At 32.7% G+C, this 16,969-nt stretch overlaps 1 protein-coding gene across 1 annotated transcript; it reads right to left on the bottom strand.

Annotated features, from left to right (window-relative positions):
• Positions 1-2,569: 2,569 nt before the first annotated feature.
• Positions 2,570-3,549, bottom strand: LOC114289720 (uncharacterized). Its single transcript, XM_028233491.2, has 2 exons — positions 3,304-3,549; positions 2,570-3,183 (listed from the first exon to the last, which is right to left on the bottom strand). Exons 1-2 carry the CDS (start codon positions 3,388-3,390, stop codon positions 2,755-2,757), a joined length of 516 nt encoding a protein of 171 aa, XP_028089292.2. The 5' UTR covers positions 3,391-3,549; the 3' UTR covers positions 2,570-2,754.
• Positions 3,550-16,969: the final 13,420 nt, after the last annotated feature.

Raw genomic sequence — 16,969 nt, 5'->3', positions numbered from 1 at the left:
TTCGGGGTTTGGAAAGCAAGATGGCCGATGATAAAGGATATCCCACCAAACTACAAGTGGCCGACCCAAGTCAAACTTGTTTGTGCAACAATGGCAATTCATAATTTCATCCGACGAAGTAAGCTCCGCGATATTGCATTTGACTCTTATGATAGATACACGGATTATGTGCCTAATGAAGAGGAAGGATCTTCGTCTCAACAAGCACGCCATGGGAATGATGTTGCATGTGATGACACCGAAATGGAAGTGAGGAGACATAATATTTGTATGTCAATTTGCAGACGAAATTAGGAGCTCTATAAATATCTATGAAGAGCCCTTTTTCTTGCCTTAATAGTAATTTATTATATTTTTATTGCAATTAAATTTTTTGTTTTCTTGTCAACTCAATATTTATTACAAAAAAAAAAATAAATACAAAAAAAAAAAAAATTAGAGGTAAATGAAATGTACCAAATTAGGTACTAATTAATCAATTTCCATTAATGAAATAACTTTTTCAATATTTAAACAGAAGAAAATGACAAAAATTACAAATTTCCTCTTCATAAGGGCAAAATTGATAATTACACAGCAAAAAGCTATTTTACAGCTTATTTACCAAACACTACTCTACTGCTTAAATCTATAATCCCACAGCCACACCTAACAAGTTAGCAGCTTATACTCACAGTTATAAGCTATAATCTGTTAAGTTATAATCTATAATCACTTTCCCACAACTCTACCAAACAGGCCTAATATGATAAATTGACTTAAGACAATAGCAATTATTGATAATATCAACTTTCTATTTAAAAATGAGTTAAGTAGAATAATTGGGTTTACATGGGTTTACTTAAGACATTCAATTTTATAAAGAAAATATTTAAAAAAGTGTTTATTAACTTTTCATCTGGTAGACACTATCACCACTATAGTCACTGTCATGATTTCCACCATTATCAACGTATTACACATTATTGTTGTTATTGTCACTGCTTGTCACCGCTATCCAACTACTAAGTCCGTTTTGACCATAAGTTAACAAAACAACCACATTAGATCCTAAAAATTGTGTAAAAATAACCTTATTAAAGTATTCTTAACTAGGAATCAATCAAATGAGAGCTCAAACTAAAGTTGAAAAGCCCAAGAATAGAAGAAAAATTCAAATGGCAAAGGAAAAAAATTAAGAGCCCAAAGCCATTCCAGTAGGCATTACCAGAATGAATACTGAAATTCGAGATCCAAACGAGAGGGTTTCTTCATTTTTGTATTGCCAAAAAAGTTATCTTAATTTCCTTTCATTTTATTTTATTCCTAGAAGTTAGGCTATGTTTGATTAATGATTATAAAAATTTCATGAAATTAATTAAATGACGTAATTATTAATATGATGTTACTATAAATTGGAGATCTAATAAACAGAGCATTTAAACATTGACTTGTTTTGAAAAATAAATTAAAAATTAATTTTTTTATAAATAAAAAAAAATAAAGAGATAGATCTCATCTAAAAAAAATAAAAAATAAAAAACAACTTTTAGTCAAATTCTCAAAAGGACCGTGCTAGGGAGCTCGAAAACGAGCTCCCCCGAATCCCCCTAATTTCTATTTTTTTTTCAGAAGCAGAGAAGGAGAAGAGAAGGAGAAGAGAAGGAAGGAGGAGGAGGAGGAGGAGGAGGAGGAGGAAGGAGGAAGGAGGAAGGAGGAGGAGGAGGATGAGTGGACTAGAGGGGGCCATAACAGTGGGAGGAGGCGGAGGCGGGCCGGAGGTGACGGCGGAGCTGCTGCTGCGACGATCAGACCTAGGCGACGGGCTGGGCGACGATCTCTTCCCTTCTTCTTCTCTCTTTCTCTCTTCCCCTCTTCTTCTCTCTTTCTCTTTCTCTCCCTCTCCCTCTTCTGCGTTGCAGGTCGAAAATGAAAAAAAAAAAAAAAAAAAAAAGACCAAAACAACGTCGTTTTGGCCATTAAAATGATTCGAGAGAAAAAATTTTGGAGACAAATCATTTTCCTTCTCAAAATATGCCAATGTCATTTTTCCTGTTTCTTTCTTTGTCACCATTTATGGTGTTGTCCTTGTCCAGGGGTGCCCACCGGCAAAAGGAATAGTGCTTTGCCTTAAAAGCACAACAATTATTGTTGTGCCTTTTGTGAAAAATTATCGTGAATATTTTTTTGATAATTTGAATTATTCGTATTATAAAATTTATTAAGTAAATTATTTATATAAAAAATTAAAATAATTGAATATCTTAACTTTATAATAAAAGCACATTTATTTTTATAAAAATTAACAATTAATATAATTTTTATAAATTTTTAAAAATAATTAAAATCTAATTATGAAATTATGAACATTTGATTAAGTTAATTTTTCACATGAATAATATTTTTAATAAACTTTATAATATGAATTATTCAATTTAATAAAAAAAAAAAAAAACACTTGAGAAAAGCGGTAACAGCCGTGGCGACCTCAGTGTCAGTACATCACTTTTCCAGGAAAATAAAAGAAGAAAAAGAAAGAAAATCGAGGCAGTCAAACCACAAAGTTCATTTGTTACAGAAATCAATAAAGTGATCCGATCCGAAAACGCCACCACACACTTTTATTTCCTTTCCCAATGGACCAAAGCACCTTTGAACTAAAAGGGTACACAAAAAACACCCATCTAAAGATTTAAACCAAAATCCAAACTACAGTCAAAACCCAACCTTAATTCAAAGCTCTAAAGATCACTCTACTCATAATCAACCACAGATTCACGTGACCAAATATATAGGCATTGCAGATGTAGAGATCATGTGTTGCGGCTCCATGTTAAGTTCCCTGAGGCTGATGTACGGAATCTCCACCTCCCCCTTCCTCGCCGGAGTCAACGTTCCGGCGAGCGGCCCCGATGACGGCCGGCTGGTGGTCCGGTACGGTATACTCTCGGTGATGTAAACCGGCCCGGAAACCGATCCCCTGAGTGCGCGACCACGGTGGAGTCCAATATCGCCGCCGTAATCGGCGGCGGCGCTGGGAGTCCAGCGGCGGCGGAAGAAGAGCATGGCGCTCCTCCACCACCGCCGCCTGCTCTTCTTGATCTTCTTTGATTCGTCTCTGGAGATGGGTTTTTGGAGCTTGAAGTGCAGAGCATCGATCGATCTCGTGGTCTCGCGCTTGTGCTTCCTAGCTTCCTCTAACACCTTTCGATTTTCATCAAAATTTAAACAAAAATTGAGTCAGAGAGATTGAAATCGACACACATTTGCATATATATATATATATATATATTTATAGAGAGAGAGAGAGAGAGAGAAGAAAACCTGGAAGTAATCGATTTGAGGATCGAAGCCATAGTCGCTGAAGTGGTGAGGCTCTGGCATTGGAAAAATTGGGGACTTGCTCGACATTTTCTCTCACTAGAATCTCTGTTGAATCAACTACTGCTGTTTGATTGTTCTACTGGTTAGAGCAAAGTTTTTTGCAGAGTAGAGAGAGAAAGTCGGGAGAGAGAGAGAGTGAATGAACCGTTGGCATTTTGCAAACCCATAAATGCAGTCATATTTTTTCCGATTCCAACGGTACCTAATTTTTTAATTTATAGATGTACTTAATTTTTACGTGAAAAATACTATAAATTTTAAATTTTTTATCAAATAATTTATTAATTTTTTTTAATATTACTCTTTTTATGTTAGTATATATGTATCAATTAATATATCAATTAATGTATCAAAATATATATAATATTATTATTTTAAAATTATGACCTTATTTTATTATACAAATTATAAATATTTAAAATTTATTAATAAATTAATTAATGTTCTAATTAGTTCATATAACATAATTTATTTTTAATTCGTGCATTTAAGTTCTCACATGTGTAAGGACGGTGATAAAAAATTAGGACACACTATAGAGAGATGGTGGGGTCACACTGGAAAATGATCGATTGTTGCAAATTTCTCTCAAAAAACTGTGTCTTACGAGATATTCAACTCACTCATTTTATAACGGTGAATTTTTATTTAGCGTGGTTTGATAATATATTATTTTAATAATTTTTTAATTAAAATATGAAATAAAAAATTAATATATTTTAAATATTTTTTAATATTTTATGATAAGATGTATAAAAAGTAGAGAGAAAAGAGAATTTGACTTTTTGGATGTTATAGACTTTTTGATTTTTTAATAACTTTTTAGCCTTTAAGCTAAACATGCACATGCCAAATGAGGGGTTCATTGACTTTTTAATATTTTAGTTATTTTAACTGGGGTTAAAAAGTTTTATTTGGGATAGATTTTTTTGATTTTTATAAGAGAATAAATAAAATAATTACAGGTTGAATGTGATGTTTTGTCTTATTAGATTAAAAAACTTATTTTATCTTTTTGTAATTAAAATAGTCAAAAAAATAAAATAATCTAGCATACCAAACGAAAGTAAAGGATCCATTTGGAAAGATCACTTGAATTAAAATAATCATATAAAACAAAATAGATTATATTAACCGGATAAAAGAAAATGTCATCTCCTCCGACCTTTTTTTGAATCCACCCATTTTGGACTTGCTAAAATCTAAATTTGATTAACTAAGTCAACTTGCTCACTTTTGTGCACCCTCAACTTAATTATTGCATTATTTCTTCTTTACTATGGGTATAAATACGCTATTTGGATATCTAGAAAAATAAAGAAAATAAATTATTTGTTAATTTAGGAGCAAAAATAAAAGATTACAATTTCTCTTCTTGTTTTTTTCTTTAGTTCAACTAAAGAAAAAAGAAAAAACTAATAATATAATTTATTTTTAATATTGTTTGGATAGATTAAAGTATATCATAGCAAATTCCAAAACATGTAACTTTTCACACTAGGATCATAATATAACTACTACCTCCTTTAAGAATGCATACCATAAATTTGTTATTGATAGTAATTTTTTTTGTCAAAAAATTATATATATATATATATATATATAAATAACGCTATATACACTAATTAGTGTATATATTAGTGTATTAATTAGTGATGTGACATAATTTTAAAAAATTTAAATATTTATAACTTGTATAATAAATAGAGTCATTAATGATATCATAATACTGTATATATATATATACATATTTATATTAAAATGGGATATTAAAGATTGGCACGGTGCAATTGGCTTTTCGAGCCAGCAATCATAATAGTCGCACGTGGCCTTGAGGGGCAGAACAACGGAGTCGAGATCCTCACTTTGCACTTTGTCCTTGTATTTTTTATTTACAGGGTCATTGGATTCACTTTCAGACTTAATTTTGATAATTCGAACTGTTTATATTTTAAAATTTGTTCAGTATATCATACCTGTAAAAAATTAAGTTGATCGGATATCAGAAAATATGTGTTCGGAAAACTGTTTATTAAATTTTAAAAAAAAAAATTTTAGTTCGATTTTTCTGAACACATACTTTTTGATATCCGATCAATTTAATTTTTTATAAGTATGATATACTGAACAAATCTTAAAATATAAACAGTTTGAATTATCAAAATTGAACTTAAAAGTGAGCCCAATAGCCCTACAAATAAAAAATGATGCAAGGAAGGGGATCCTTACTCAGAACAACGACCTGCAAGAATATCGGTGATTAGAACTCGGTGCCACTTATTAATTTATTTATTTTTCTCTAAAAGTTGATATATTTAAGCTGGGTTTGGTTGAGAAATTTTAGAAAAAAAATTAAAAAGAAAAAAGGAAAAAATGCGTGAAATGTAAATAAAATATATTTATATTTTATCTAATTTCACATATATTTTTTATTTTTCTTTCTAAATCTCTAACAAAACACAGCATCAAACTTATTTTGGGAAGTAGGTTAAAAGTTTATTTTTTAATTTTTTTTAAATTATAAAAAAATAGAAAAATGATGGGACTCATAAAAAAATAATCAAAAAATAAACTTTTTGACTTTTAATTCAATTATCAAAATAGACCTTAATCACACAAACAAATAAGAATAAAAATAAGCACACACAAGAGCTATAAAAATTTACATGATTCACTTTAAAATTAAAATTATAATCACGGTTGTTGTAATTTTCGTTATAATCAAAAGTTTACAAAAGATAATCATCTACTCTTTATGTATAAATACATAAAAAATTGTCACACCACCCAACACCAAGAGGCACAAAGATAATTAGAAAATCTAAAATGAGATGTGCCTTTAGTGAGTTGAGTCGCCTAATAAATTATTTAAAAATTGTCTTAATAGTTTTATATTTTGAATTGAGTCTTAGTAGTTTAAATTTTTTATTATTTTATTTATAATACATGTGAAATAATAGATTATTTATGTTTGACTTAAAAATTTAATAAAATTTATAATATATTTAAATTTAACTTATTTATATAATAAATTAATTTCAAACGAGTTTTTAACTTAACTCAAATCGAGTACAACCCTACTTTCCAGTTTTTCTTTCACTCCATCGAACAAATTTCAATTTCTGTGATAGTAAACATTTTATTATACTTTTAACTTTTGATTAGAAAGAGGGGAACTCCATGGCACAAGCAGCAGAGGAATGTGGAATGCATTATTATGAAGGAAAATGTTTGAGAGCCACAATTTTTGTGGCCACAATGGCTCAAAACTGTCAAAACGACGTCGTTTTGGGTGCAAAACATGTCAAAACGACATCGTTTTGGCAGTTTTGAGCCATTGTGGCCACAAAAATTATGACCCTCTAACATTGTTGTATTATGAACCATCCAATGTTGCTTTGTGCTCCCCATTTAGGCTTCCCCTTGTCAGCAATTTTGTTTAAGTTATATTTAAAAATTAAATAAAATTCTAACATAGAATTTTTTTTATTTTTTTATTTTTTTAAGAATAAAAAAACTACATAACTTTGTAACACAAGAAATTAAAAGAAAGATTTAGGTCTCGTTTGTCAATTATACATTTTAATCAAAAAATTAAAAAATCATTATAAGTTATCACATCACTCTCTTTACTTTTCTGCACATCTTTTTATAAAAAATCAAAATATTATTAAAGTAACATGTTCTCAAACCAGACCTTAATTAAAAGATAGAAACAAGATTATGGTATCTAGATAAATTTACAAGTGTCAGTTAACAAAAGTTAGTGTAACGTTTTATTCCACATTTTTTTTTTGGTGAATATTGGTCTCGTTTGGTAGAGCTGTGAGAAAGTGATTATAACTTATAGCTTAATAGCTGACAGTTTATAACTGTGAACATAAGCTGATTTTTGACTTATAAATTAAGTTTCTCCTCCCCCACTCAAAGAATAAGTTGATTTTTGACTTACAAAAAGCTATAAACTATATTGTTAAACTGAACTAAATACATCAAAATAGCTTAAATTAAGTTAAAAGCTGAAATAAGCTGGAAAATTATTTCACGTATTATAATGAGTTAAGAAGTTATTTGCAAAACCAAATAACAAATACATCTCGTTTGGAAAATTGATTATTTTAGTAAGTTAAAATCTTTGTGTTTGGAAAATGTGATGTTTGTGAGAAAAAAAAGTAAAATGATTATAGGTTTGATGTGACATTTTGTCTTATTGATTATTTTAGTATATTTTATCATTTTATAAATATTAACCCCAAAAAAGTTAAGACCCAACTTGCCAGGACCATAGTTATATACATAACCACTAAGGTCATCTCTAACGGTTCACCAGAATTATCACCAAATTTGAATTTGGTGAAAAATTGACACCTTTTTTTTTGTCTCCAACGATTTTATCAAAATGATATCAAATTGAGAACGACCCAAAATTTTCACCAAATTGAGGAGTTGGGATAAATTTCACTATTTTACTGTGTGTGTACGTTGGTAGTGGGGCCCACCAGCCGACCGACCGGACGTCTGGACAATTGTCCCCTCGGTCGTTCGGATTGTAGAGAAAATGAAGAGCAATAGCCATGGTTTGGACATCTGAACTATGATATCAGTTTTTGGGTTTGCAATACGAAATCAAATATAAATCCCAACGATTCATATTTGCTCGATTTCTTAGAAATCAACTTATCAATTTGAATATTCATAATTTGAAGACCCAAAAAATCGAAGCTTCCTCTGAATTCACTTTTTAAATCTGCTATCAAATAGAGATTATCTTTTTCTTCAAGCAAGTTGAAGCTTTCAGGTAATGCGAGAATGGTGATGGAATGACACATATGCCGTTGATTTTGCATCTTGTTTTTCTGTTTTAGGTATAGCTGTTTCAAAATTTGATCTTCATTTTGTAATGTTTTTGTGTTCGTTGTTGGTTTAATTATTTTGGATTTCTATCTATGTTATTGGGAATTGTAGATTTCTCACTTTCCTCCCCTGACTGAGAATCTGAGATCCTTTTGCCCAATCTTCTTCTCCTCCTCATTTGTTTGGCAACCGAGAAAATAATGCTTACTGAGGTGTTGTTTGGGGTGTCCTAAATAAGTGCACTTTTTTGTCTTTTTGGACTAAAAAATTGAGGAAAAAAATATGGATGTTTGGGTTAACTTTTTGACTTTTTATGAAAAAATGTGTATTAAAAAATTGTATAAATTAGTATGTAGGGGAAAATTAGGATTGAGAGTTGTGCAGCCGTAATTTTTGGTGAATAGTGATAACTTTTTAACTTTTTGAGTAACTTTTTGGTTTTTTGGCTTTTTGGCAACTTGCCAAACTTGGCCTGAAGTAAGAGATTGAGATTTGAATTTATTTCAAAAATAGAAATGAACAAATGAAATTTCTGTTTCTTTCCCATTTTTGACACTACACTTTTCTCATTCTCAACGCTGAAGAATAAACTAGAATTATCTCTAGATCTTCTGCGAACAAACCCATATTTAGAACCTGAGACCATTCCTAAAATTGAATATTTCTATCATCTTTTGTTTGAATTGAAAAGAGAGAGAGAGAGAGAGAGAGAGAGAGAGAGAGAGATATGCTGATGGAATGGAAGAGGTGTTTTTATTTGGGAAGAAAAAGAAAAGAAATCTTCCTTTAGTTATATCGCCTAAATCTCATAGTAAGTAATGATTATGGAATTGAAGTGTCTACCTGTCACACCCCAAAATTTGGACAATTAAATATTAAATTATACAAAGTTTATTTTTTGCAGAATGGTGAGTCTTACTAACTTTTTATGCAGGGTTGACCCACCATATTTTTATTTTTATTTTTATTTTGTTTATTTTATACTCAATTTATATTTCGTTGTGTACATGCAAGAAACTAAATGCCACCGTATTTCGAGAAACTACCCATTCGTCTCGGTGCGGATGAAATTATTTATCTTGTCCCGTAACAAGAATTAAATGTATTTTTGTTTGTGTCTGGTGGACACGTGGATGTTAAATCTTATTCTCATGCTAGTATACCTGTATACTGACCCATTTTGTCTCTTGGCAACTCGGGTGCGTTCTTTTTTAGCGCAGCTGAGCTTCCTTTGCAGTATTAGTTGAGACTACGGTGGTGAAAAGAAATAACTATAGTTGTTGGACATGTCGTTTGAACTTCTTTTATTTTCTTGAGCTTAGAGTTGATATTAGTTTATGTATTAATATATTTTTTTTTATGACCTTAGTATTTTAATATTTTAGCATGGTTTGTAACTTTACATTATTTAAGTTATTTTGACTATTTATTATTATTTTAATGTTGGAGGTATTGGTTAGTTATGAAATTATGGTGGATGGTTTGGTTGGCGTTTTGTTAGTTTTTTTATTTTTTATTTTTTTTTATCCCTTCTAATCTTTTGAGGATAAAAATTTACTTAAACCCTTTGGAGACGTAAACGTTTAGATTTTGTTTCACTCCTAGGATTTAGATGATAGAATATTAATTGGAATTTAGTCCTAATTTAATATTTAATTGTCCAAATTTTGGGGCGTGACAATTTGCTATCACAGCTCTAGGTTACCCTAGACTTGTGAGAGTTTAGGTGATTCTCGGATTGTGGAACCATGGGTTAGCTAGTTCAGTTTAATGGTTGAATTTATTCTAAGTATTTATGAACGAATTCTTTTTGTGTGTTTAACTTGACGGTGACGGCTAGAAGGTATAATTTGAAAAGTGCTGAGCCCAATGGCACAGAGAAAGAAACAACTGCTAATATGGCGACGGCTATTGCTACCGGGGCAACCAATACGGTGCAGGTTAATGTGGAGGAGATGATGGCTCAATTACTTCAGGTTGTGCAGAACAATAATCAAAGTCAGTAGGGAGATCCATTTGTGAAAAGAAACAAAGATTTTGGTTCTTTAGGAGGTCAAAAATTCTCTAGAGATGGAGAACCCATTGCAGCTGACGCTTGGGTTCAGAAATGTGACATGGTGCTTTGTCGTATGCAGCTCACCGAGGTCCAAAAACAGGAGTTACGACACATCAGTAATCCTATTTTGGTGAAACTCGTGGAATGAGGGTCTAGATTTGACAACTTTGACTTGGGTAGATTTTAAGACCCGTTTTGAGCAGAAGTTTGTTTCTGCTGCTATTCGGTCTCAGTTGAGTGATGAATTTTCGAAGCTGACACAAGAGGGTAGAACAGTGATTGAGTATGTCACCAAGTTTAATGAGTTGTCTCGTTATGCCCCTTACTTGGTTCACACGCAGGAGAAGAAGAATGAGAAGTTTATTAAGAGATTGAATCATTACCTGTCTAAGTCCCTTATTCCCTTTGATGTTGAACCATTTAATAGAGTTCTTGACTTGGCACTGAAGTACGAGGAAAATGAGAAGCAGTTTAAAGAAGGGAAGGCCAAGGTCGGAGAGACTTCTAGAGGGAGTCATTTCCAGCAGTGTGATGGGAACAGATACCAACCTTACGATCAAAGGCATAGGGGTCAGCAGTTTCAGAGGCCACAACAACAAGGGAGTCATTGAAATTTCAGACCTCAGGATAATTTCAGGCCTCATGGTAATTTCCAACCCCAGGGGCACTATTATTAGAGACAGGGTGGTATGCGCCCACAAGGTTATCAAGGACAGCAGCAGCAAGTGCCACAGTTGGGTTATTGTCCTCTCGTACCTCAGTTAGAGGCCCCCCCACCTATTAGAGCCGTAGCACCTCAACTGATCAATAGAAAGTGTTTTTGGTGTCAGCAGTTAGGACATGTAATCAAGGATTGCCCTCAGAGATAGCAGGCGCGACAGAGTCAAGCAGCTCTAGCCAGGGCATTTGCAGTGATGTCAGGAAATGACAAAGTGCAAGGTACTTTTAATCTCTTTCAAGAACCCATTAGAGTACTTTTTGATACTGGAGCCTCTCATTCTTTCATATCTAGACAGTTTGTAGAAAGAGAACACCTTGTAACTACCTCATTGTTTAGACCTATTCGTGTTAAGACCCTTTTAGGAGGGGCAGTTACTCTTTATGAGACGTGTAAAGATTTTGAGATTGATTTTACGGGTAGAGTCTTGTATGCAGACCTAATTGCGTTAGGATTTGAGGGGTTTACAATTATTTTAGGTATGGATTGGCTGCGAAAATACTTTGTGACTCTAGATTGTGCTGGAAGGACTATAAATATAGATATTCTCGATATGCCATGACTTACCCACACTTCTAGCGATGGAGAAGAGTCGGTAATGACGAGTTTTCTATGCTCGGTAGAAATCTCTAAGCAGGATATTAGTGAGGTAGATGTGGTGCATGAGTTTGAGGATGTATTTTAGGAGATACGTGGACCTCCACCTCGATGGGTAGTAGAATTTCGCATTGACCTAGTGCCGGAAACTACCCCGATTTCTAAGGCGGCATACAGAATGGCGCCTAAAGAGTTTGTGGAGATGAAGAAGCAGCTGGAAGAGATGCTTCAGAAAGGGTTCATTCGTTCAAATAACTCCCCGTGGGGAGCACCCGCGATCTTTGTCTCCAAGAAAGATGGCACTCTCCGTATGTGCATAGATTACAAAGAGCTAAATAAGGTGATTATCAAGAACAAGTATCCACTACCTAGAATTGATGACTTGTTTGACTAGTTGAAGAGGGCAGCCATGTTCTCTCAGTTTAATCTTAGAACGGGTTATCATCAGATAAGTGTGTTAGAGGAAAGTATATCGCCTACTGTTTTTCAGACTCGGTATGGGTTATACGAGTTTCCTGTAATACCTTTTGGTTTGACAAATGCTCTTGCCTATTTCATGGACTTGATGAACAAAATTTTTTAACCGTATCTAAATAAGTTTGTGATTATCTTCATAGATGATATCTTGGTGTATTCTAAGAATAAGGAAGAGCACAGAGAACACTTGAAAGTCGTATTGCAGACTTTGAGGGAGCAACAGTTACATACTAAGTTTAGTAAGTGTCACTTTTGGGAGAAAGAAGTTCGATTTTTGGGACATGTTATATCCAATCAGGGGATAGCGGTAGATCTTGAGAAAGTTGTTATGGTCAAAAAATGAAAGCAGCCCATGAACCCTACAGAGGTGAGAAGTTTTGTAAGACTAACGGGTTATTACAGGAGATTTATAGAGAAGTTTTCCACTATTGCAGTACCCATGACCAAGTTGGCCCACAAGAATATGAAGTTCGTATGGGCGGATGATTATGAGAGAGCTTTCCAGGAGTTAAAGCAATAGTTAACTACAGTACTGGTGTTAACTATACCAGTACAAAGGGAAAGGTTAGTAGTGTTTACTGATGCGAGTGGAATTGGGTTGTGATGTGTGTTGATGCAGCATCAGAAGGTTATATCTTATGCTTCTCGATAGTTAAAACCTCATGAGAGACGATACTCTACTCACAACTTAGAGCTGGCTGTAGTTGTTTTGGCGTTGAAAGTGTGGCGACACTACTTGTTTGGGGAGCGTTTTTAGTTATACACAGATCACAAGAGTCTTATATATCTTTTTTCTCAAAATGAGTTGAGCATGAGACAATAGAGGTGGGTTGAATTCATTAGCAGTTATGATTTCGAGATCCTTTACCACCCGGGAAAAAGAAATGTGGTTGCAGATGCACTTAGTTGACAACATGGGATTATAGTGTCTTTGATGATTCAGGAATGGAAGTCCTTGGAGTTAATTTTGGTGCATGATATTCAACCAACAGAGAATGTCGAGAGGGCATACATTGGTAGTTTGACCGTGCAACCAACGTTACTGGGTAAAGTTCGTCAAATACAGAATTTAGATGGGTTCCTCGTCAGCAAGCTCAATGACGTAGTGGTGCATTTGATTGATGATTGTCCTATTGATTGGTCTGTGGACCCAGATGGGGGATTGCAATTCAAGGGCAGATTGTGTGTACCTAACATAATTGAATTAAGGAAAGAGATCATGGATAATGCCCATAGGTCCCGATATACCATTCACCTTGGTGGGACTAAGATGTATCATGACTTGAAGAGGAAGTTTTGGTGGGAAGGTATGAAGAAGGACGTAGGAGAGTATGTTTTTTGATGTTATGTGTGCCAACAGCTTAAGACAGAACACCACGACCGTTTGGACTTTTGCAGACTCTCGAGATCCTTACTTGGAAATGAGAGTACATCTCTATGGATTTCGTGGATGGATTACCGCAGCCTAAGCGAAGAAATGAATCTATTTGGGTGATACTGGATTGACTCACCAAGTTTGCTTATTTTATTCCTATCAATGTTCACCGAACTGCGAATAAACTAGCTAGACTGTATATTCGGGAGGTGGTGCGACTTCATGGCGCACCAGTTTTTATAATTTTGGATCGTGATCTGTTGTTTGTGGCAAAGTTTTGGGAGATTTTTTAGCATGCTTTGGGTGCTAGGTTAGACTTAAGCACGACTTATCATCCTCAGACAGATGGGCAAACTAAGCGGGTAAATCAGATCTTGGAGGATATGTTGAGAGCTTGTGTCCTCGATCTTGGTGTTAGTTAGGAAGAACACTTGTCATTGGTGGAGTTTGTTTATAATAGTAGTTATCACTCCAATATCAGGATGACACCTTTTGAGGCTTTGTATAGGAGGTCATGTTGATCACCTGCTTGTTGGATGAAGGTAGGATATACGCCATTGTTAGGGCCAGAGTTGGTGAGAGAGACCACGAAGAAGGTGAACATTATTCGGGAACGTATCAAGACTGCATAGTGTCATTAGAAGAGTTACGCTGATAGAAAATGTAAGGGGGTTGAGTTAAATGCTGGAGATTTTGTATTTTTGAAGGTCTTGCAGATGAAGGGTATCATGCGGTTCAGAAAGAAAGGAAAGCTGGCACCTAGATTTGTGGGACCCTATGAGATCACTGAGAAGATTAGTAATGTGGCTTACAAATTAGCTGCACGCCCCGTATTTTATTACTCGAATAACATTATCAATATTCATTAATTAAATTCATTTACAAATGACAATTCATCTTTTGATGAAATGATAAATAATTAAATATACATATTATCTCTCGTGATACAATAAAGACATTTACATACGAATAAAGGGAATGCCCTGAGACTTATAACAAAAGAGGGGACACTACTCTTTACAAAAAAAATAGCACTCAGCCAAACAAACAAATGAAGCAGTACAATCCATCACTACATTACACTTATGAAATGGTAAAACCATTGTTTGATCTTCAAATCCGAAAAGCATTCTGTATACATATGTACAAGCAGGGGATAAGCAACCATTAGCTCACCAAACAATCCCAATTAAAATATTAGAAGATATGCGGGTACCAAAATACTCATACATATACGTGAAATCATATCATGTCAAAACCATATGATTTTATTATATAATCTCTTAAATCTAATTTATTTAATTAATCACAACAAGTTAACTGAAATAAATAAACATGTTTCAATAGCAACATGGCATCATTTTCAATTCATTCAATTATCTCAATGTCAATTGAATCAAATAATTAAATAATTATCAAATCCATTTTATACAGTCTTATGAGATGAATGCATATGTCATGTCATGCTCAAAATATATATTTTTTCTCATTTTTTGAAAATCTTACGCACAATGCCAATTTGAAACAACATTAATCTAACAATTTCAATAAAATTCCAAGATGGCAAATACGACTCAGGTAATCCCTAGGCTAGTGTCTACAAGTAGACTATACAAGTACTACCAATTTGTCATTTTTACCAGTATTAACTGGAAAGTTTGACACCTGTAATCTGTCATTTTTACCAGTATTAACTGGAAGGCTCGACACCTATCTGCGTGGTTTCTGATCTTTTACCATGGACACTCAGGCCAACTTAACTAATATCAAACTACACCCCATAGCCAGACTTTCCAACGTATTTACCCAAAACAATTCAAAATGATCTTATTTCACCAAAAATAATTCCTTTATTAAAACAATAATTTTCAATTGCAATTCGAAATCCATGATAACAATGAAATGGAATGGCAATGCAATATGTAACAATGCATTAGAATAGTTCCAATTTTAATTCTACCACACAATACTCCATTGTGATCAAATTTCATATCTCTATCAATGTAATATCATAATACAATTCCAAGAGATAATCCAACAATATCCACATTCATATAGTCTCCACAAGTTAATTAACATTCTCAATTTAGTCATTTCAAGACAATTCTATAACAAACTATATATCAAACTTTTCATTGTTTGGACTTACACAAAACCTTTAATCAATTTTTGTTTCAACTCAACCAAGATAATCAAAATGATTTTCACCAAATCTCATACTTATTGAATATTACCATTTCCATCATACTATATTAAAAGCTATGGTATAATCTCACTAACACACTTTTAATCATAAAGGATACAAAATGTTAACCAAACTAATTTAATCCATCAAATTAATAAGTTCATTATGTTCACAATTTTTCAAGATAAATTATATCAAACCTAACTTAAAATGTCTCATCTTTTAAATATAATCATATTTCATGCCAAGCTACTTAAATAGTTCATTTCTCTCTCAAATCTCTACAAATAACAATTTTCACAACTTTTCTAAAATTAACTAATTAACATGATATTTACATAAAAAATAATGAAATAAGCCCAAGAGTAACATTTTCAAGGTTATGAGTTCAAAAGTCCATATTTCACATTTTTTATTTTCACAAAAAAATAAAATAAAAATAAAAATGAACACAACTTAATCATCAGCATATCATCTTCCATAAAGTTTCATTAATACAATACTTTTAAAGTTTTTAATCCCAAAACAACTTTATAATCCCAACTTAACAATTTACATAATATTCCTCAATATCAATTTATTTTTCTTAAAAATAAATTCCAAATCAAAGATAAAAAAAATATTTCAACTTTATATTTTTCAAAATAAATCATCTAATCATAATATGATGTAAATACAATCATATAACCTTTAAATTTTATTTTCAATTTTTTTTTTACAAAATTAACAACATAAAATGATTTTTTCAAAATCAATCTCAAAATGCCAACATTCTTAACATTTTATCATAATTTTTCTTCCAAAAATTACCAAATAAAAATCTGAAAATTATATATATATGCAATACCTCTTAAAATGACATATTCTTTCAAAATAGCCTTAACATAGTTTTAATGTAAAAATATGAAGAAAGTCTCTACCTCAAATATGAAGAAAAGCAATCCAAAAATGCAAACATCTCCCAATCATGAATCCGAAAACACTATTGCGAAGATCACGACGAGTTCTCTAACTTTCATTTACAAAACTTTTACAAAATCTCACTCAAAGGACTCCCACTCAAAACTCAAAGGTTAAGCATCCATGGTGAGAAAGAGACGAAGCAGAGAGAGTTGAGCTCTCTGCCACAAGAAATGAAAAGGAAAGGAAATGAGGGGAATCAAAGGAGGGGAAAATGATGGCAAGGACAAACATGGGGGGCCACCCACATGGGTTTGTTTCCCAAAGCTTGATTTTTTCCAAAAAAATATAATTTTTATAAAAATACCTCAAAATTTTATAATATAAATTATAAAATGATATAATTTTTCTCACCACAAAATATAATATTTTTGTACACCACAA

This window comes from Camellia sinensis, chromosome 7 (genome assembly GCF_055761805.1).
Source record: "Camellia sinensis isolate YWXY chromosome 7, ASM5576180v1, whole genome shotgun sequence".
NCBI classification, from domain to species: Eukaryota; Viridiplantae; Streptophyta; class Magnoliopsida; order Ericales; family Theaceae; genus Camellia; species Camellia sinensis.
The sequence above is the reverse complement of the archived record's forward strand: the minus strand, read 5'-3'. Positions and strand labels throughout refer to the sequence as shown.

Bases quoted from the DNA above. Each gene is read 5' to 3' on its own strand.
- LOC114289720 (XM_028233491.2), bottom strand. From the start codon at position 3,390: ATGTCGAGCAAGTCCCCAATTTTTCCAATGCCAGAGCCTCACCACTTC. The intron at 3,184-3,303 runs GTTTTCTTCTCT...GAAAATCGAAAG, and splicing joins CTCAAATCGATTACTTCCAG to GTGTTAGAGGAAGCTAGGAA.